At 43.3% G+C, this 21,250-nt stretch overlaps 1 protein-coding gene across 11 annotated transcripts in view; it reads right to left on the bottom strand.

Moving 5' to 3' along the window:
- The window catches only part of LOC138268241 (butyrophilin subfamily 3 member A1-like), a 330,155-nt gene that overhangs the window by 224,379 nt on the left and 84,526 nt on the right, over nucleotides 1-21,250 (bottom strand). For 4 of the 11 annotated variants that reach the window (XM_069217712.1, XM_069217707.1, XM_069217711.1 and 1 more), the window contains 3 exons: nucleotides 16,569-16,658; nucleotides 15,754-15,864; nucleotides 11,985-12,077 (listed from right to left, as the gene is read on the bottom strand). In XM_069217712.1, coding sequence (XP_069073813.1) covers nucleotides 11,985-12,077; nucleotides 15,754-15,864; nucleotides 16,569-16,658 — 294 coding nt within the window. The remainder of the gene's footprint in view (nucleotides 1-11,984; nucleotides 12,078-15,753; nucleotides 15,865-16,568; nucleotides 16,659-21,250) is intronic. The other 7 variants (XM_069217710.1, XM_069217716.1, XM_069217709.1 and 4 more) reach the window with 5 other exon arrangements.

Genomic DNA, 21,250 nt, shown 5'->3' on the forward strand with positions numbered 1-21,250 from the left:
TCCTTCTTCGATCGAAAGGACTTGCAGGCCTCGCAAGTATCTACTCTGTGGTCCGGTGATAAACACAGATTACAGACCCGGTGTTGGTCTATGTACGGATACTTGGCGTGGCACTGTGGGCAGAAACGGAATGGGGACCGGTCCATTAGGCTTCGACGTTCTCTGCGGTCAGGCCAACCAGGCCCTGGCTGGGCGCAGGAGTCCAAAAGGGCCACTGAAGCTGTGTTTCGCCGGTGTCTTGTTGTCAATGCAAGATGTTTCCCGATCGAAAACAATACCGATGATTCTCAGTGACTTTAGTCTTTTTCCGATTCGAATACACGGAGCGAAGGGAAACACGTCCGAACCCGATGGCGAAAAAAATAAAAAAACAATCTAAGATGGAGTCGATGCCCATGCACAATGGAGCCGAAAGGGAGGAGTCACTCGGTCCCATGACTAGAAAAGACTACTATGAAGAAAAACAACTTGTAACACTCCGAGCCCAACACTAGATGGTAGGAACAGTGCACAGCATGTGTATCTGCAGCTACACATGCCATCGAACATATATATATTAAAAAAATATATGCCCCCGGGTTCTGGCCCACCCAGGGGCTTAAAAAAAAAAAAAAAAAAAAAAAAAAACTGCAGGAGCCATGTTTGTTTTTTAAAAAAATTATTTATTTTTTACACAAATTTGTGGATTTGCCGTGAATTTGTGGCAAACATTTTTTTTTTTAATGGCTTTTTTGCTATGCAGCCCCAGATCTAATGGGTCAGGGTGTCCCTACCCTGACCCTTTTTCCTTTTTTTTTTGTTTGCTTCTGGTGAGTCCCAAGTTGGCTGCCAACACTTCCTGGGTTGAAGTGTTGACAGCCAATCAGAGCGGTGCATTTCCCTGCATGAGCTCTCATTCTTCATGAAGTTGTCGATAAGAGTTTGTGACCTCAGATTTACAATTTTATTTCCCCTTTGATATGTCAAAAACTACTGAATGGATTTACACCAAGGACCATATGTACGAACACTTTTTCCCATAGACACAGAATGGGTAAAAACCTTTGATACATCTGGCCCCAAATTACAAAAGCGTAATCTGCATACACAAAGCTAGGTTTCTGGGACATTTGAGGTAATTCCGTCCAGTTGTTTAGGCTGTTGTTGTGTTCAAAACTCCTATGGGAATTAACAAGGGAAATACACGTTTGTGCCCCCCCCTCACTTTTTCTCAGCCCCTGCTTGGCAGATCACCCCAAAACTTTCTGTGTGCAACAAGAATCACTGGGGCACTTTTTATAGGAACATTTTTTGAAGATTCAAACTGTGTTAACGATATAAGATAAGTCATCATCATCAGAATCTTTATTCGATTATATCTCACAATCATAAAAGCAGGTAATACATAGAAACAACACGAATCAGCAATCACATACAAAAGAAAAAAAAAAAAAAAAAAAAGAGTATAAAATAAATCAAACCATACAACAATTAGTACCATATGATACATTTCACTGCAAAAATCTAAATTCATATATTGTTCTAAAAAACAATATAAAATCAATGGAACAGTATGTTTAAAACAAAGTCTGACTAAAAAGTTATAAAAACTGAAGACCTCCCTGGTTTGCCTAATAATGAGATCTGGCCTTAATTACTGCACATAAATATAAAGCTAATCCATTACAAATCGTAATTGATGGAAGGGACAGCAAGTACATAAAAGCTGGGCGACATTGTTTAAAATGCATGGAATTTAAAAGAGGAATCACAAACACTTTCCTCAACTCAGAATAAAATTTTGCAGAAAAAAACTATGTGCATAGTGCTTTGGTCAGACACTGAATCAGAAGGGCATTTTTCCAGAGCTTAAGTCCAGTCTTGGTGTGCAGAAAACTGACGAGACAATGGAAATTCTCTAGTCTTAAGCGTGTGAGGACATATCGATGTCTCGAGTTCAGTACATATTTTAGATATGGTACCATGCCATCTACTTGCTGCAGCAGAAGATTCCTCCTTACACTAGATTTCTTTACCTCAGTGGCCCACCTCAAATCGGCCAGATGAGTAAGACAGATGGTTTTCAAGTCTTTCCTAGAAATTGTTTCCATCCTCTCTGGAGTATAATATAGGTCAGGTGGCCCAAATCCGTGAGAGAGTTCTTCATATAGTTCATCCATGGGATTTGCAACGTATGGGTTAGTAGTTGAGCATCTTCTATGATAGCCCTATTCAGCCTAGCAGCGTCAGAGGTCCAAACTTTGTGCCAAAGTAAAATTGGTTGCATACTTATTAAATCTGTAATGTATGTCGACCCCATTTCTGTATGGCACACCAAGGTTGAGGTAGATTTTGGAACACTTAGAATAGACTTTAAAAAATCATTTTCATCTAGCTGTAGGGCATTACATTTCCTATATCCCCAGAGACCTGCCCCATACTATGCAACAGAAACACATTTTGCATTATAGATTGCCATCATGTCTTTAGGGATAACCCTACCAACCTTTTTAGAATTTGTTTTTACAGCCATAATAGTTTTCGGGAATAGTAATTTTCTAGACCTCATGGCTTGCAACCAAGTACCTTTGTTATCAAACATAACACCTAGATATGAAAAGGTTTCTGTATCATCTAGTTTCACACCTTTTAACATGAGTTGTTTTTTTTTTGCAGTTTTTGTGCCACATGTCATTGAAAAGGTTTTAGAGTGATTATTTCTGAGGCCTAAGTCTTCCATGTAATTATCAAAAGTTGTTAATAATTGCTGCAAAGCTACTGGGGTATGTGCCATCAAAACAGCGTAATCCGCAAACATGAGTGCTGGGATCTTTCTGGGACTAACTTGTGGGAGATCTCTCCAAGTAGTAGATAGTAGATCCTCTAGTTTATTAATATATAAGACAAATAGAGGAGCTAAAACACAGCCTTGACGTACCCCCCGTTTTATAGAAAAGGCTGAGGTACATTCCCCCTGAGACCCATAACGCACCCTAGCATTAGCTCCAGCATATAGTTCCCTAATGAAATTAACTATAGTAATATCTACCCCCATATCCAGTAAGATAGACCAAAGTTTGCTATGGATCACACAGTCAAAAGCGGAGGTCAGGTCCACAAATACAAAATATAAGGCTCCTGACCTAGCCTTCGTATGTTTACCGATTATAATATCTAAATTAAGGGCATGTTGCATAGTCCCTATCCCAGCCTTGAAGCCATATTGTAGGTCCGAAAGAATATTAGACAAGTCAAAAAAAGCTTTTTCTATGGAAACATTTGTCTAACTATAACTTATCTGAGATTTACTTACCATTTTGTCGTAAAGGCTTGCATGGTAAGGGCATGTGTGTGGTAAAGACTTGTGTGGAAAAGGCATTGTGTGGTAAAGCTGTGTTGTAAGAAGAATGTTACTTACCCAGTAAGCATCTGTTTGTGGCACGTAATGCTATAGAGTCATATGCTTAGATACACATGCATAGCATAATTCTGTCTCCTAGTGTTGGTCTCAGATGTGTGCAAGTTGTTTTTCTTCAAACAAAGTCTTCAAGTCACGAGGCAGTGTGACGCCTCCTCTTGCTGGTATTGCATATGGTCATTGACTACATTGTTAGATTGTTTTCCCGCATGGCGGGTGAGGGTGGATAGTGAAGCAAAGTGTAGTATGAGGAGATGTCCATGCGAAAAGAGTTTGTGATAAATAGTGAAAGTAACTGTAATAAACACAGGTGTCCGGGGAGGAGGGTGGGTACATGTGAATCTACAGCACTACATGTCAGTAGCAGATGCTTACTGGGTAACATTCTCCATTCAAGGCACGTGTGGCTGTAAATACACATGCTTAGCACAGACTGTAAAGCAGTCCTCATCCATAAGCAGTGGCAAGCCTGTGGGAGTTACAGTTGTTATAGTGTATGTAGAACTGCTTGGCCCACATTGGCTTGTTGACATACCAGAACATCTACACATTAATGTTTTGTAAATGTATGGGCTGTAGACCATGTAGCTTCTTTATATGTCACCTATAGGTATATTTCTTAGAAAGTCCACTGAAGCTTCTTTACTAAGAGTAGAGTGTACTCTAGGAGGAATGGGTAAAGTTCTTTTAGATTTAGCACAGCATGTTTGGATGCATTCAATAATCCATTGTTCAATGCCTGATTTAGAAATGGCTCTTCCTTCTTGTGGTTTTGAGAAAGCAACAAATATTTGCTGTGTTCTTCCACATGACTTAGTCCTGTCAATATAATACATGAGAGCTCATTTTACATCAAACGTATACAGAGCCCTTTCTGCAACCAAGTCAGGTTGGGGGATGGAGACAGGCATTTCAATACTGATTAAGGTGGAATTGTGAAACCCCCTTTGGAAGAAATTTAGGGTTGTTAGGAAGTACAATCCTATCCCTATGTTTGTGGAAGAAGAGTTCTTCACTGACATGTCTGACCGAAGTGATCAGGAGTGTTTTCTAGGCTAAAAACTGAAAGAGTGGAGGGGTTCGAATGGAAGGCCCATAAATCTTGTTAATACAATATTTAAGTTCCAGTAGGAGCTGGTAGCACCCTATGTGGAATGACTCTTAAGCCCTTCAAGAAAGGCTTTGATGACTGCAATCCTAAATAGGGAAGTGTATTATCTATTTTGTAAATATGTGGCTACTGCCGCTAGGTGTAGCCTTCTAGATTTAAAAGCAAAACCAGAAGTATCCAAATGAAATAAATAGCAGGCAATGTCCTGTATCTTGGCTGCTAAGGGATCAATGTTTGGTATGACAGTAGTGAACAAATCTTTTCCATTTAGCAGTGTAACAGGCACGAGAAGCACATCTGCGTGCCTCTTTAAGAATGTGCATAAACTGTTGTGGAAGACTGAGGTAACCAAATTCATGGACTTCAGGAGCCAGATCGCAAGGTTGAGGGACCTGGGGTGTGGATGGCGGATGTCTCCATGGTTCTGCATGAGAAGGTTGTGCCTTTTCAGCAGTACATTGTGGGGAAATACTGACAGTTTTAGAAGTCCAGTAAACTATGGTTGTCTTTCCCATGTGAGAGGCACCACAATGAGGGTGAGATACGTCTGCTGGAGTTTTCAAACTGCAAACAAAAGCAGTAGGTGAGGTGGAAAAGCATAAGCAAATATCCCAGACCAATTCATCCATACTGAGTTGCCCTTGGCCTGCAGGTGTTGGAACCTGGATGCAAAGTCTGACCATTTCGCAATTTCTTCTGTGGTGATGAGGTCTATTTGCGGTTGTTCTCAACATTGGAAGTATTGAAGGAGGGCTTGCAGATGGAGTTCCCACTCATAGACTTGTTGGCGTGCAACGTTGTTGTCCACTCCCAGTAGGTACTCTACTAACAGGTGAATACTGCATCAGAGAGCCCACCTCCAAATGGTCTGGGCTAAATGAGAAAGCTGAAGGGACCTGGTGCCCCTTTGCTTTAGGAGATAATACATGGCTGTCATGTTGTCAATTCTGATCAGGTCAACCTTACCAATGAGGTGAGGAAGGAAGGCTTTCAGTGCAAGGTGAACAGCTAGTAACTCCAGTGACTGATGTGGAGATGTCTCAGACTGTGTCTCTATTGGCCCTTGAGAGTTAGATCGTGGAGATGCACTCCCCATCCTATGAGAGAGGCATCCATTGTTATAGTTGTCTGCGGTACGGAGTCTAAGAAAGGCCTTCCTTTTAACAGGATGTTTGTGCTTCACCACTGCAGAGTGGCAAGGTTGACAGCTGGCCAACTCTACATCTTCCCATTGACCCTCCGCTTGAGTCCACTGGTGCGTTAAGCATTCCTGCAATGGATGCATGTTAAGTCTGCTGTGAGGTACTATGGCTATACATGAAGCCATCATACAGAGGAAATGCATGACTGTCCTCACTCCTATCTGTTGACCTGGTTGGAAGTGGGGAATGAGTGCCTTGAAACATTGTATCCTGGCAGTATTGGGGCAAGCTATTCCCAGTCCTGGTTTGAGAATTGCTCCTAGGTAAGGTTGGATCTGAAGGGGTTGGAGATGGGATTTATGGCATTGATTGTAAACCCAAGTTGGTGAAGTAAGTTTATGGTAACCTGAGTGTGTTGGAAGCACTTTTGACAAGCTGTATTTTTGATGAACCAGTCTTCTAGATATGGAAAGATGTGTTTGGCCTACAAGTGAGCAGCTACTACCACAAGGCATTTGTTGAACTAGAAATGCTGACCTTTTATTACAAACTTGAGATAAGGGCGATGTGCCGCGGGAACAGGAATGTGAAAGTAAGCACCGTTGAGGTCAAGTGTGGCCATGAAGTCTAACAATGTTTTAACAACGGAATGATATCTTGAAGAGTGACCATTTGAAAGTGTTCTGAGAGAATGTAGTCGTTTAAGGATACAAGGTCCAAGATTGGTCTCAGGGACGCATATTTTGGGGGAATAAGGAAGTTTAGCGCATAGACTCTTGTGTCCTGCTGGTGAAGTGAAACAGGTTCTATAGCATCTTTTTTGAGGAGTGCTTGTACTTCTTACCTGAGCAACTGCTGATGTTGTGTGGAAAGTTTGTCTTTCGAAATGGCGTGCTCTGATGTGTGGAAGTGAGCTCCAGAACATTACCATGCTGGATAATATCAAACAACCACTGGTCAGAGGTGATGTTCCACCAGATGGGAAAGAACCTTTGTAGTCGACCCGACAGCTTTTGTGTGATCGGGGGAATGACTGGGGTCAGTATTTTTTGTTTGGCGAGGATGGCTTTGTAAATCCTCCTTTGCCTCTACCTTTGGAGTCATTACTTCCGTATGAGCCTCTGTAGTGTCCCCTAGGAAAGGTGGTTTGGGTCTGAGGTTTTTGGTATGTAGTGGAAGTCTCAGGAGAGGTGGTCTTGGAGCCTCTAAGGTATGAGGAGCAGCGAAAGAAGTCTTGGTTAGATGGTGTCCGTAACGTTAACACAGCCTTAGCTGTCTTATTATCTTTTTTGATCTTTTCAAGGAGAGTGTCCGGCCTGAGGACCAAAAAGATGTTCTCAATCAAATAAGTGGGCCAGCTGGTGTGTCTGTATCATGTGTCCCAGGGACTGTTTTGTGGCTGGAAAGTGACCCCCTCTAAGTTGGAGTGTAATGAACCCTCTGGAGAATATGGTGCAGGGGCTAAAGGTGAAGCAGGTGGCGAAGGTGAATGGTGCGTAGCCAGTGTTGGTGGGGGGCTGATGTGCACAGGGCTTGTGGCTTGGTCTATTTTCTTCCTGTGCTTGGGTGGAGGTGGAGCATCCAAGGCATCATCAAAAGAAAGTTGTCTCTTAGATGGCTGGGAATCGGTGTGTGGAGGTCTGGCAATTATTCATCCAGGATCAGGGTGGATCATACTGTGCTTTTGCCGTGAGTCAATTTCCTCCGATAGTATTTGAAGCACAGGTTTCACAGGGCCTGAGCCATGCACTGCTTTGCTAGGTATAAAGGTTTGGGCTCTGACGCCAAGGGTTTCAGTGCCAGAGTTTTGGGTTCCAAAACAACTCTTTTCGGGAGCTGGCATTGAGCAGTGTTTCGACAATGAGTGTTTCTGCTCCAAAGGTCGATTTGGCTTTGAGGCACAAGATGCTGACTCCACTCCAAAGCATGGGGCCTGGAAGGCTTTTTCGGTGCCAAGCTGGGGCTGGGTATATTCAGAACAGATGGTCGGTGCTGACCATGCCCTGACAACGTCTTTAGGTCTGTTTGGACTGGGTTGTCGACCCTCTGCTGTGGCCTGACAGGGGTCGAGGTCGAGGGACAGGGGTCATTGTACTCACGGCTGGCTCAGCTGGAGGGAGATGTAGCATCTTGATCTCAGAGCCGGAGCTATCATCGAGGAAGAAGGTCCCTTTATCTGTTGGCAACAGTTGTGTTTGTATCTTTTTTTGAAGGTCCTCGGGTCTGAAGAGATCCGATGTTTGGTCAACGCTCCTGTGGGACATCTTGAGACGTCAAGCTTGACGATCACAAAATGTCTTCTTGGACCTAAAGGAGTGGCTGGCCTGGCAGCTGGCCTTTTGGTTCTCAGGGGAGAGGCACAGGTTACACACCTGGTGAATATTGGTGCAAGGATATTTTGACCAACACCAGGGACAAAAGCAAAAAGGAGTCTGCTCCATCACTCAGTGGAAACAGTGCAGGGGGAATGCCAAGGATGAGAGCTGCGCCCTAAAGGGCAAAGGCCCATGTGGAGCCAAGGTCGATGCGAGTCACCCCAACAAAATTGACGTTGAGTCGATGAGAGAAAGCGCGAGAGACAGAGAGAGAGCGCGAGAGACAGCGCGAGAGACAGAAAGAGAAAGCACTGCAATCATAATAATAGTGATGGAGAATAGGCATTACCGAGAAAAGTCTGTGATGATGGTGGAGAACCGGAGCAGAAGAACACATGCCCAAATTCATCGGTGAAAGAAAATAATCTAACAATGGAGTCGATGACCATGTGCATAGAGCAAGAGGAGGAATCACACTTCCTTTGGACTCTAAAGACTTTCTTCGAAGAAAAACTTGCACACATCCATGCCCAACACTAGATGGCAGGATTATGCTGAGCATGTGTATCTTAGCATGTGTATCTACAGCCACACATGCCTCAAATAGGATTTTTCTCCTGGCCATGGCTATGAAATGTCACAAGCACCCATTCCATCTGTTTATCAGCAAGTATGTCCCTACTTCCTCTATTGCACAGCCTTTTGGGCATGAGAGGGGGATGATGATTAATTTTATGTATTTGACCCTCTACAGGAATCTATCATGTTGTGGCTATCTAATTGTAATGGCTGCCCATTTGTTTGATTTAGCTGCATTTTGGTTTCCATCTTCTATTTCTCACTGTAGGGTTTGTCAAAGTATGAACTTTCAGCCAGGAGGAGAGAAGTGAAAAATCACCTGAGTACTAACGTTCCAGTTCTTGTGACAGTTCAATTAGGTGTCTGTGACTAGCAGGGGTTTTGGCTGCTTTTGTAAGATGCAATATAGGTCTTTGACTGTCACAGTCTGTCGGATATGAGCCTCTTCCTTCTTCTGGGATCTCTTCCCCCTCTGCAAAGTCTTGTGTCATTGTGTTGAAGTCTGATGAATCCCCTTCTCCAACCTGTAGTCTGTCTAGCCAGGCTGTAATCTGTGTGATGGTGTCTTCATGCTCTATGGGTTCCTTCTGTGCCTGTGTGGAATTGGTGTCTTTCATTTTCAGCATCTCTTATTTGTTCTGTGTCCCACAAGCCGAATTTTCTCCATGTAATATTCGGCCACCAATTTTTGTCTTTTCATTCTTTGGCCGCTGGGAGGGCTGTTAAGAAGAGAGACAACTTTACTGCCTAGTGCCTTTTATTTGTCTTGAAACACCAACATATGTTTTAAATCTAGAGTTTAGAGGGCCTGATTGACTTTTAAGAATTTAATTTGCTGTTGTTACTTAGCACCTGTTCAATAGGGGAAGCAAAAAATCTTGCTATCTGGCATTTCGTACAAACCATTGTGTCATGCCATCTATAGGAGACAGCCACTAGCTCTATAGTTGAGTAAGGGAGATTCCACTGCCCTTGGGGCTGCACCAGGTATTTATATTGCCAATGGGACCCTGTGTGCTCTTTCCACTGAGAAGAACTCAGATAGGCAACCAGGATCAACCATTGCACAAGATATAACTCCATACTTGAGTCTACAACCTTCTCAAGAACCTTTATTATTAGAGCAGACCTCTACGTGTTCCACCCTAAATTCTAAGAAGAGCATGCAGCAGTGTGGTCTATCACTTCTTCCTACAAATTCTACACAGTGGGCTGCACCACCATTCATGTTACTTAATTTTCTGCAACTCTCAGTTATCTTCGCCTGGTCGGCTTGCAGAAAGGTGAGTTATACTGCCAGTGTATCCATCTTAATTTTAAGTGCCTCAATGGAGTCTTTATTGACCTTCAGCACTGTGTTCAACTTAACAGCACTGGTATGCAGCAAGATGCTTTCATTGCCACATCGGTATAAGATACTTCCATATTTGTTACTAGTTTAGGCTTTAGTGTGCTTGCATGTGTGGCTGAAGGGATTTGGATTTATCCAGGGTCTAGACAACTATTTAGGAGTGTCTGTACCAAAGAAGAGCAGGCCTGGATTGCCACGTATAGCATCTTTACTCCTTTTGTATTTTACTTGAAATGTGGTATTTTGTTGGTATTGGACTAGTTTGTTTTCTTGAGTTATTTTCCCTTTTCCCACCAAGCGTTATCTGATTGCTTTTATAGCCTAGGTACACTGTCAACTCAGCATTTTATGTTGTACACACTTTCCCAACGTGTCACCTGTACCAAGTCTCTTCATTTAAGTTCTTCGCAGACTGTTCTATCTGTGGGTCTGGCTCTTCCTGAAGGCAGATTGCTGCGCTTCTCTTGGCTCACACTTAGGCTATCTATGGGCCCCTGAGTGGTGCCAATGTCCCTTGGAGTAAGGGAGGAAGAAAGGTTAATGTGTGCAGCGAAGAAAGCAGGTCATTTTGCTTGCAGCACCACCAACTCTGCAACCCGCCGACCACATGCCTTGTGTCGCAGTCTGCTGCACAGCCTCTCCTCTGGGATGCTCTTCTCCACAAGGTGCTGATGAGCCTTCCGATTCCTTGCTATGAAAGTCAGCTCTGATGTTATCTGCTTAGCCATCCATGTGCGCAGCTTTGCAGTCGATCATCCTCCGCCCTGGCCACCAGCTCTTCCTGTTTTTGGATTATTTTCCTGTGTGGCCCTGCAATATGTGTCTTCTAGATCTCATCTCTCAAGCTGTTTCCAACTATTCAGCACTCAAGAAAGAGTGAATATCCTCATTAAATCCAGTTGGGAGCCTGACGTTTGTGTCTAATCTGCCATCTTGTTAGGCCACACCCCATCCTCACTTCTATACCTGATTCATCAGGGAAGCAGCGAAACTAGGTTGCGATATGTCTGCCGAGAACATGAACCCAAAATATTTTACAGGAGAGAGGGGGATACCCCAATTCAAAAAGCTAAGAGAAAAATACTATTAGATGCACTAGATCACCTCTATTTTGTACTGTTAGTCCACTATGCGAACAACCTTGCAAAGTCTTGCACATACACTAAGACTCTGTCCTAGCTAGAGAGGCAAAGTGCAGACTACAGTACAATATCATAGGTTAAGAGCCATGTCCAGAATGCCAACAAGGCGTAAAATGTCTTCGACTCACCCTCATCAAAGAAGGCTCTATAAATAAAGTGAACAGAAGTATCCCTGCACAGTTCATGATGAAATTTTAATTTGTCTAGAGCAACTACTAAGACGTAAAGGAGAGGCCTCTTCATATATTCGTGCATGAGTGATCTGCAGAACTGTGAGGTAAAATCAAACTTACACATATCATACAAATTCACAGTTTACAAGAATGAATGTCTTCTGTGCATCAAGGAACATGGCTAACAAGACAATTTACCTAACTGCCACCAAATCTAAAATTCCGTCAAGCAATACGTTTCAGCAGACAAGGGTTTCCCGAGTATTAACAAAGACAGGTTACATCCTATCAACTCCTCAAACCAGCAAAAATATTTGCCATAATTGTAATGAATGGTTTATAATTTCCATTTAAGAGATTATTCAAACGGTAAAAAACAAAACTGGAGAAAATACTTTTCTAAACTGAGATTGAACTGACTCCCCAGGCAATACTGAATTAAAAGGTTTAGCCAGCAGGCAACTATATACATAATAATAGTCAGGTAGGTGTGACAATTTAACGAATCCACTTGTTGGCACTGCAGACATTTCTCAATTCCCAGTAATTGTAAAATCATGCCGTCACTAAAGGTCTAATACAGAACAGATTTCACACGAGCGTCTTTAAATTAAACTAATATCTAAAACGAATATGGTGCGGGGAGTGAAGGAAGTCAGTCAATATTCATCGGCGTTGTACAATCCGAAGGATATTTATGATTTACATGAGCTGTAAACAAGGTACTCAAGTCAAAATGAAGTACTTTAACAGTGCAACAACATTTAAACATACCTGAGCTAAGACCTGGACTGCATTCTTTGTCATTTGTACTAATGGGATCCATGAAAGCTGCTACCAATTCAGTATTAAGAGGAGGAAGGCCTACTGGACAGGAAAAACATTTTTAAATATTGTTAGTCTTTCATAAGCCCTTATCCCTTGACATACCTGAGTTCTCTATGAATTAATGCTTTTGGCCACACAATGTATTTAAAAGTGACTAGAAACCTCATGTAAGCAGGAAATGCTAATATATAAATAGACATTCCTAAATTCCAGGGAGTAACAGTTGTACTATAAACTGAAGTGTTTAAACTGGAAAATAGCCCAGAATCAGCCACTAGATTCACCACAATTAAACAAATCTTAGGAGGAAAAAGAGCCCCCAGGTCTTAAACACTAACAAAAGATTATCCACGCTGATTACAAAGGGCTAGGCTATTCTAAAATGCAGAAGAATTGTTATGTGAAACTGCACCCAACAGGACAGCACAGAATGTAGGCGTTTTGCTTAACAAAAGGCCTTTTATCTCGTCCCCCATCCATAACTGAGAAACTGCATCACTCATCTTTTCCGTTTCAAGCAGGAAATGCTAAACCTGAGGAATGTGCCCAACTTAAATGTGTAAAGGTATACAGGTGGAAGCTTTTGAATCTTAGCTCCATCTTGGTGTAATCCTCTACCTCAATCACACTCCATTACTAAACGCATAATGCGCTTTAGTGCTGTATGTCACTGACCGGAGTGGTGGTCTTATCCTGACATGCGGCACTGTGCTAAGGCGAGTGTTGAGGTCTGGATGAGTGAGAGACAGAACACACTAGTTTATAACAACATTATTTTATTGATGTGCTTTGCTTGAAGGGTGTGGGTTTCGGCCTGTGTAGGAAGCGTTTTGCTATTGGGAGAGCAGAACGCTCTCCTCGTATTGCTGCAATCATGCATTTCCACCTATACTTGAAAGTGAAATGAAGTAGGTGGAGAAATAATGCAACTCAGGGCTAAGGGCCTACTGCCCTTGACTGGTATAGAAACGGTAGGAAGAATCCACTTGAAGTTTTAAGTCAGCAGTGAAGCCTGAGCAACTCCAACACTTGCTGCTGAGCATTCACTAGAACACGCCTAAGTGGTTTCTACACCATGGACATGCATCCTCGCAGATGCAAGCAGGGTGTCTCTTCAAATGAGCCACTAGGAAATACAAGAGAAAAGACAAATATTTTGAGCCAGTAGTTCTGTCCTGAGTTGCAATGGCACATTGGCAAGGGGCTGTTTTCTTGTCGAACTGTTGCTTTGACACTCCAGCCTCTCGAATCAGGATGCCAACATCAAAACAGAACCAAATGTTTTCAAACTATTGGTGGTTATTTATTATCTGCAGACACAGCTCACTTTTAATGGCACCGAGATACATGCATCCTTTGGTAATGCAGCCATGCCTGTGTTATCTACCCTGTGATTTCACTGAGATGTATCCAAGGAATTAAATTAATGAAATCAGTGTTAAGAGAAGTTCTGGCAAAACTTTCAGTCTGGACTTTGCACACTGTCCAACTCTGAAACTGGACCATATTAAAGAATGCTCTTCATTTCCCAAAGGCTTCAATTCCTTCTCTTTCAGGATAGATATCTTCCCTAACATTTACAGAATCTCCTATTCAGTGTTTGCATCATTTGCCCTATGGACTCTCTTGTTACTTTTATCTTGGGGTTACCCATGTCATTGAGCAAAGTCTAAACCGCTCTGCTTTTCCCAATATATGCTTCTGGCCATTACTTTTTGATTCCAGCCCTTGAGTTGATCGGCTGTTCTTGCTGGACAGTGGTATACAAGTTGCCTTTCAGGAGTGGGACTGTTTGCTTGATTGTAGTGCTTATCAGGGATCCCTGTATAGTGCTATCATATGTGCTAGCACTGCTCATTTTATAAAATGATGAGTGCTGGGCTCAAAGTGTTGCTCAGAAGCATACCAAAGCTATGAGGCCCTGAATCCACATCGGATGTCTTTAATCCCTGTCAGCTCTGTTTATTTCACACTTGCAGGTGTCTGCTTTTTCCCTTGGTGATGGTTTTTCCATCTTTCTATTCTTCCTTCCTTCCCGTTTGTGTGTTTTTCCCTCTCTTGAGAAATGTCCAACGAGCAAAAATAAGTGCTGTTCCGAAAAATGTGTGCCAGTGACCCCCACTGGCAACCACTGGCTGAAATTAAGCACTTATGAGGTTTTGTTCCACAGTTTTTCATTTTCATATTGGTGCATGTGGTCTGAAAAGGTCCTCTGCTGTATTATCATGAAAATTGACTTATTTAAAACCCCAAATTGTTGCCTCTCCTTTTCTCCTACATGACTTTCCTTCTTTCCATCCTCTGCTTGCCTCCTCACTTTGAGCACAAATTACTTCAAATCACATGCATCTTTGCCTTAACCTATATCATAGAATGTCTGTATACTGCCCACACAGCTTTCAAAGATGACAACCTCTACTTGGCACTTAACATCTAATCTACTGTAGCTCATTTACTAACAGCAAACCATTTGCATTAATTCACACACACTCTGTTGCCCTAAATATCACACGTAACTCCCATTAAGTTACTCTACCACATAGAAACAGGAGTAAATGCATTGCATGGTTTCCTTAAGAGCACAGCACTAATTTCAATAAGTAACAATAACCACTGAAGAGAAGAAAAAAAACTCGGTTCGGGAGCAGTGTGCTGCTTGCCTTAAAGGGCTTTAGTGCATCTTCATGGGTAGTAAGTGTTATACACAAGCAGCTTCAACACAAAAATAATCATCCAGGCCTACACTAATTGTAATACTATAACACTCAACGACCAAGCAGTCAATTGTAGCTCATACAAGCTGCATAACTCTTTATGCTGCTTGACACTCTCGCACTCACCTAAGAAACTGCTACAGGTCAAGTCCATCACCCAGTACTGTACCAGTCCACAGCAATTAAATTCCCTATCAATAACTGAATCTCCATGGACAAATAAAAGAGATCTGCTACATGCTGCTGGCAAATGGGGGAATTTAATCCACCACTGCAGGTTCCAATCAATCAGAGTATTTGTAAAGTGCACTACTCACCCGTGAGGGTCTCAAGGCGCTGGGGGAGGGGGGACGGCTATTACTGCTCGAACAGCCATGTCTTGAGATGTCCAACAACCTACATACCATGACCACTTCTTGACACCCCGTAATGACAAACAGATTTAGGATGACATTAAAGTCCATTCCAGCAGATCTCCTGCTCAGGAACAAACTGTAAACAAAATTTCTCAGAATGGACCCACCAGTAGAGTAAGCGCACTGTGATCATAAGTAGTACCACACTGGAACCTGCAGAGCGGCTCAAAGCTGCCAGCTTACTTAAAATCACAATCTTCACCCCGTCTCTCACACTTATTCATCCATCACATTGCTAAGTGCTGCACCCCAAAACACGATAATTGTACCTCGGTTGTCATCACGCACCACATGCAAACACTTCTTACATAGGATCAGAACAAAGAACACTTCCAAACCAACACCCTACATGGTGTAGTGTGCTACCCAGGTAGGCAAGTGCTTCAGTGCCCCACATCGGGTAGTAAGCACTACATAAATGTTACAATACCAGTAACTTTACTGTTGCTACAGTTTTGAATAACAGGAGCAAACAGCGCTCACACAGGAGCAACCTTGCCCATCTCATAAATGTTCTTCCTACCACAACGAGGCAGCAGACACAGAGTAAAGAAGTTAAAATTTCAAAATTTACTAAGCAATTACCTGTGGAGCTACAGATGTTTCCTCTTCTCACAGAGTACTGTCGGTTTATGGAATAATTATCTCCTGCTCCTTTAATTCTTGTTGAAGTCTTTGACTTTTTGGTGGTATTTCCTACATTAAAAGAATCACTGCAGTAATAAGTCTGCACTGTCATGAAATGTGCTGATTTTCTAATTCCACATGAAGGCCTGCGTTGCAGACTACAACCAACAGTACGGGCACCTACTGCAGACTGGACAAACAAGACTCAAGATATGAAAAGGGTTAATAATTGAGTGAAGGTGTCAAGGGCATGGGAAAACAAGCTGACATTCTCAAAGTTGAAACTTTAGAGACTATCTGGTTTTAAAACTCACTGCTACCTGAAGAAGCCACATAATCTTCCACTACTGTGGCTTTCCCATTCACCAGTGAAGGAGTGGGGGTTATTACAAACTATGCTGGTATGTTTGGCTACAGCTTGTTGCATATATTTATCGATGTTGCACAGTTCAGTGGTGTCCTCTGGTATTACTTGTCCATAATAGTAGATGGACTACTGATTTTACAACATGTCTGTCACATCAAGCTATCAGCGCTCTCATACAGTTACCCCCTAACTCTCTCGCTGGTACCTAGCATTGTGTTTACTATGCTCACCATACCATGAGGTTTTACCTACTCTCTACACCTGTTCCCAAAACCTTCACTAGAGTTTTGTTCCCTTACTGGAAAGGTGAAGTAATGGAACATTTGAGGAGCATGTGTAATATAATCTGCTGAGGTAGTCTCACAGACGTCTAGAAATTAAAGGGTGACAGGCATTAGTAACTTACGCGTATGGGCATTAGTGCTGCAATCGCCTCCTTTTACATAAGAATGCTCCATCAGATTTGCTTCTAGGTCTTGCTCCATCTTCAAAGCATCTGAATTAAAAAATGGAAATGCTGTTTTAACAAAATAACTGTAAAACGTCAAAATTTAACGCCTGTTCAATCTCATTAATAACAAACCAAAACAGGGAAAGACCATTCCTATCTCAACTTTTTACCTGGGTGCCAAGGTTTACATACCTGGAAGGAGGGGTTGAGAGGGGACTCTGGTGGGGGAGGAGATGTGGGACAGTACAAGCAATGGCATAACTGGAGCTGGGGGTCCAAACAAGTACTAGGGAAACAAGGCAGGAAGCAACAAAATAAGAGAGGGTGGTATGCCAATGAGGTACTAATGCAAGATTGATCAGATGTCGAAAGTGATAGAGAATAAACATGGCCCATTCATTTAACAGACCTAGGTGCACCTCAGGGAGATTCATAAAGGGTCCTAAAGAAAGCGTCCCTAGACAGATGTATATTGGATGACCTTGAGCTACCAAAGGAGTCCAGTTTCATGATTATAAAGTGATGTGATTATCTGGGGGATCGGAGATCAACAGCTGGTGTAAGAAATCTTTCTAAAAGGAGAAAATATTATTAAAAGATATATTCATGGATGCTGCCTGATCATCTGCTCTCCTGGGTGGATCCTTTACATGGTGTACCTTCGCTGTCTGAAACTAATGCATCTCTGAAGGTTCCTACTCTGGCTCTTCTGGGCGGAATATCGAAGGCATTATGCCGGCTGCCTGTATCCAGTATATTCCTCTGGTTTGTTTTCTTGGATGGACACCACAAAATATCCAATATCCGTTGTCTGCAGTTTTAGGGACTCTGTAGAGAGATGCGTGTAAATAGTATATTCCTGTGGGTTTCATGTGTCACCTCTGAATAGCCTCAATTGAGCAATTTCCCTGGTTGTCTCCTGGTGACCTACATATGAAGTGGACCATTTTCCCTCTACAGGAAGGTAGGCAGTTTCAATCCAATTTCTTTTATTGTACGGCTAACAAAAAGCTTTACAATACAAGTTAAAACAAATGTTACAAAACCAGTCTTAAAGAGTTTAAAACACGGGGGCATGGCCGAGTGCCGATGCAGTAGGTGGAGGATTTCCGAGCTACCGCCCGCTGATTCCTTCACCCACCACCATCCTGTAGTTACTTATGCCCTGGGGGCCCCTGCCAATACCTAGGGGTCCCACAGTGGTTAAGAACGGATGATATTAAATTTGCTACGGGCCGAGCATGCTAGTGCTGACAAGATGGCAACCAATCGCTGCTAGGCCTCGCCTGGGGATCTGAATCCATACTGCAATGCAGCCCCACTAGGATCCTAGGAGGCGGGTGCCCCTGTGCTACATGGTGATTGCTGTTCCTCCTGGCGGATTGCACAACGGACCAGTGAATACTGCAGAGAGCCCTGTCAGCGCAGGAGCACGACGGAGCACTGGGTGAGTGCCAGGGGAGGGGCTGCGACTGGTTGAGGCATTTGCTCTCAGTGGTGCCTGTAAACCCGAGGCCTAAACCGCCAACTATTGACAAGCATATTCTCCCTGAGGCCTAACCAGGGGGTTTTGACAGGGCACCACCTTAACTGCTGGGAGCAACATGTGGAGGAAGAGGGTTGCAGTTCAGCGCTGGGTCCGCCATCCAGAGCCTAGGATCAGCACAAAGTGCTGGTGATTGACCTGAGCAAAGGCCCTGGTCTTGGCCTATAGCGGTACGAAGCATACAGCCCCCACCCAGAGCAGCACAAGAGCAGGCAGTCCTGACGGCAGATGACTACATTTTGTGAGCCTCTGTGCATCTCCCCTGTGTCCTGATACAGCCCAGTGTTCAAGGATTGCAAATAGACCTAGGTAAGGAGCCCTGAGATTCTTCTGGGTAAATAGTATTATTTGTTCAAAAGTGTTTATTTCAGCTTCCTGTGTCTGTCTTACTGTGGACTCTCTGTGCTTCAGGCAGCCTGGCCTCTTTTAAAGTGGTGTTTTAATCTGTTTCTGTGATTTAAATTGTGCTTAAAAACTGTCTGCCCCCCTGTATTTTTGCCTTTAAAAAAGCCCGATTTTAGAATGCGCGCCCAGCGCTATTCCAGTGTTTGTTTCTTAAACAAACTCTCCCTTACCGGGAAAGTAAACTCTGCTAGCTTGGAAGTGTGGATTCAGCCTGTCTGTATCCAAGGAGATTCTGAATAGAGCAGCAGTTGCCTTTCCCCCTGACCACAGGGACTGGACTTCAGTTGACTTGCTCCTTATATAAGTTCTTATTGGTTATTGCATATGTCGTTATGATAGGTTGTTGGGAGATGGTCTTTCATTGGTTGCTGGCTCCAGGGCTGGGGTTATGATTGGTGGATAGGGCTGAGATTCTGATTGGCTGTTCGTTCTAGGGCTGTGATTGGTGGATAGGGCTGAGATTCTGGTTGGCTGTTGGTTCTAGGGCTGTGATTGGTGGATAGGGCTGTGATTCTGATTGGTTGTTGGTTTTAGGGTTGGGGCTGTGATTGGTGGTCAGGAATAGGGCTATGATTGGTGATTAGGGCTGGGTCTCCCATTAGTTGTTTGAATCAGGGCTTGAAATTGGATTGGCTAGGGTTAGGACGAGCTTCTTATTGGCCAGTAGGGCTATATAAGGCTAGGACTCACGGCGTCTCAGCCCGGGCGCGGAGGCCAAGGGCGTAGAGGACAAGGGCAGCTGCCTGTTTGGGCCTGTTCGGGACAGGTAGGGACTAGGGCCAGAAATGCTGCCCAATACTCCATTGACCAGGATTGGTTTCAGCCCCTACACATCCCTCAACATGCAAACACATATTCTACAAAGACATCCAACTCATGCATCACAAACTGACCACAGACAGATTGCATTGCCCCATCACCCAACACAATACTCTTTATACAACACATATACACATATCCCCCACAACTACTACAGTCAAACACCTGCCTTCTCACAGCAAACACTACTCTGTCCACTCCCACTAACACAACCTGCCATCACCCACACAATACAAAACTACAGTATACATTTCTCTCAGTCTCAGCCTTCCAGATACACACTCTCTGCTCATACTAACCAACAACACTATCCGCTGATTGCTCCATACAGACCACCTGTCATCATAACAATGCCCAAACCCTGCCTTCAAACACACCATCTACAAACACTCTTCCCCTCTCTTCACCAATTACACACAACCATACAATCCCCACATTGCACTCCACCACGCATATTACCTCTTCCAGTCATCGCAACTAACTCCCATGACACACATCCATCACCTCTTACACACCTCGTACATTCATCTCCAAAACACATCAACATCCCATCTAACACTCAAATTCCACTTACCAGCACTAACTCACATACAAATCCCTCACCAAAAACAACTACACCAATATCCCCTCTCACTATTCCACAAAAACAATACCGACCACAAACATCAGCACATCAAAGCAACACAAACTTACATTACACTTATCGTCATACCCACTCCCACCCTCAGGACTACACAAAGAATACAAATTCCATCCTATCTCCACCCCTACTTTCTCACTCTTCACAAACACCTACCACAAGCACCCCAACCCAGCAACTTTCATTCACTCGCCTATCCTCCACTGCACAATTTAGAACCTTACATCATGATCCACATGCTCCTCCACCACCTCTAACCTATACTCCATCCACACTAAACAAACGCAAACAAAATAAAAACATGCCACTCATAGCAACCTCGCATCCCCTTGTCTATTACATAATAAAACTACCCTACAAAAAAACAGTACACTCCTCATGGCTCTCTCAGCCACCAAGTCCACCATCCACACACACACACAGACAGACCCAAAAAATGCCTCCTTAACCTGCTGGAAGAGGAACACTATATTGAAAAGCAAGACTATTGAGAGCCTCAAACAGTTATCACAACTACCAACACTCCTGCTTCAAGCTCACATTATACTACTTACCCTTCTCCTAAACAAAACAACACTACCACTAACACACCTTTTCTAAACTGCCAGCTCATAAATGCTCGATCACTCTCAAAAAACAAGCACCACATCTACGAACTGCTCACAGACACACAACCTGACTTACTATTCATAACTGAATCCTGGTTGGGAGATGACATGGCACCAGTGTTGCACAAAGCCGTTCCTCCGGGCTATCAAACCATCACTCAAAACCATATAGGCAAGAGAGGAGGTGGACTACCTACTATATTCAGACAGGCATTGAACCTCAGTAAAACAGACAGCATCTCCATACATGGTTGTGGAGCCCTCCTTACCAGATGCCACCCTACTCCAACTTCCTCCTGTAACTTTCTCCTCCTTTACAGACCTCCACCTAACAACTCCACATTCCCAGAGGCTTTTCTAGACGCAGTCTCAAACCTTATTACACTATACTCTAACCTATGCATTCTTGGGGATCTAAACATTTGGTTTGACAAACCCAATATGCCCCATCCAAAAGCTATCACCACTGTCCTAGTTGCATTGAACCTACATCGGATTGTACACAATCCCACACACATCGCTGGTCACATCCTAGATGTCATTTTTGCTAAGCCTGAACTAGTTACTATTCACAGCATCACGCCAATCAGTTGGTCAGACCACCATATGATAACTTTCC

The sequence above is a fragment of the Pleurodeles waltl genome, chromosome 12 (assembly GCF_031143425.1).
Source record: "Pleurodeles waltl isolate 20211129_DDA chromosome 12, aPleWal1.hap1.20221129, whole genome shotgun sequence".
NCBI classification, from domain to species: Eukaryota; Metazoa; Chordata; class Amphibia; order Caudata; family Salamandridae; genus Pleurodeles; species Pleurodeles waltl.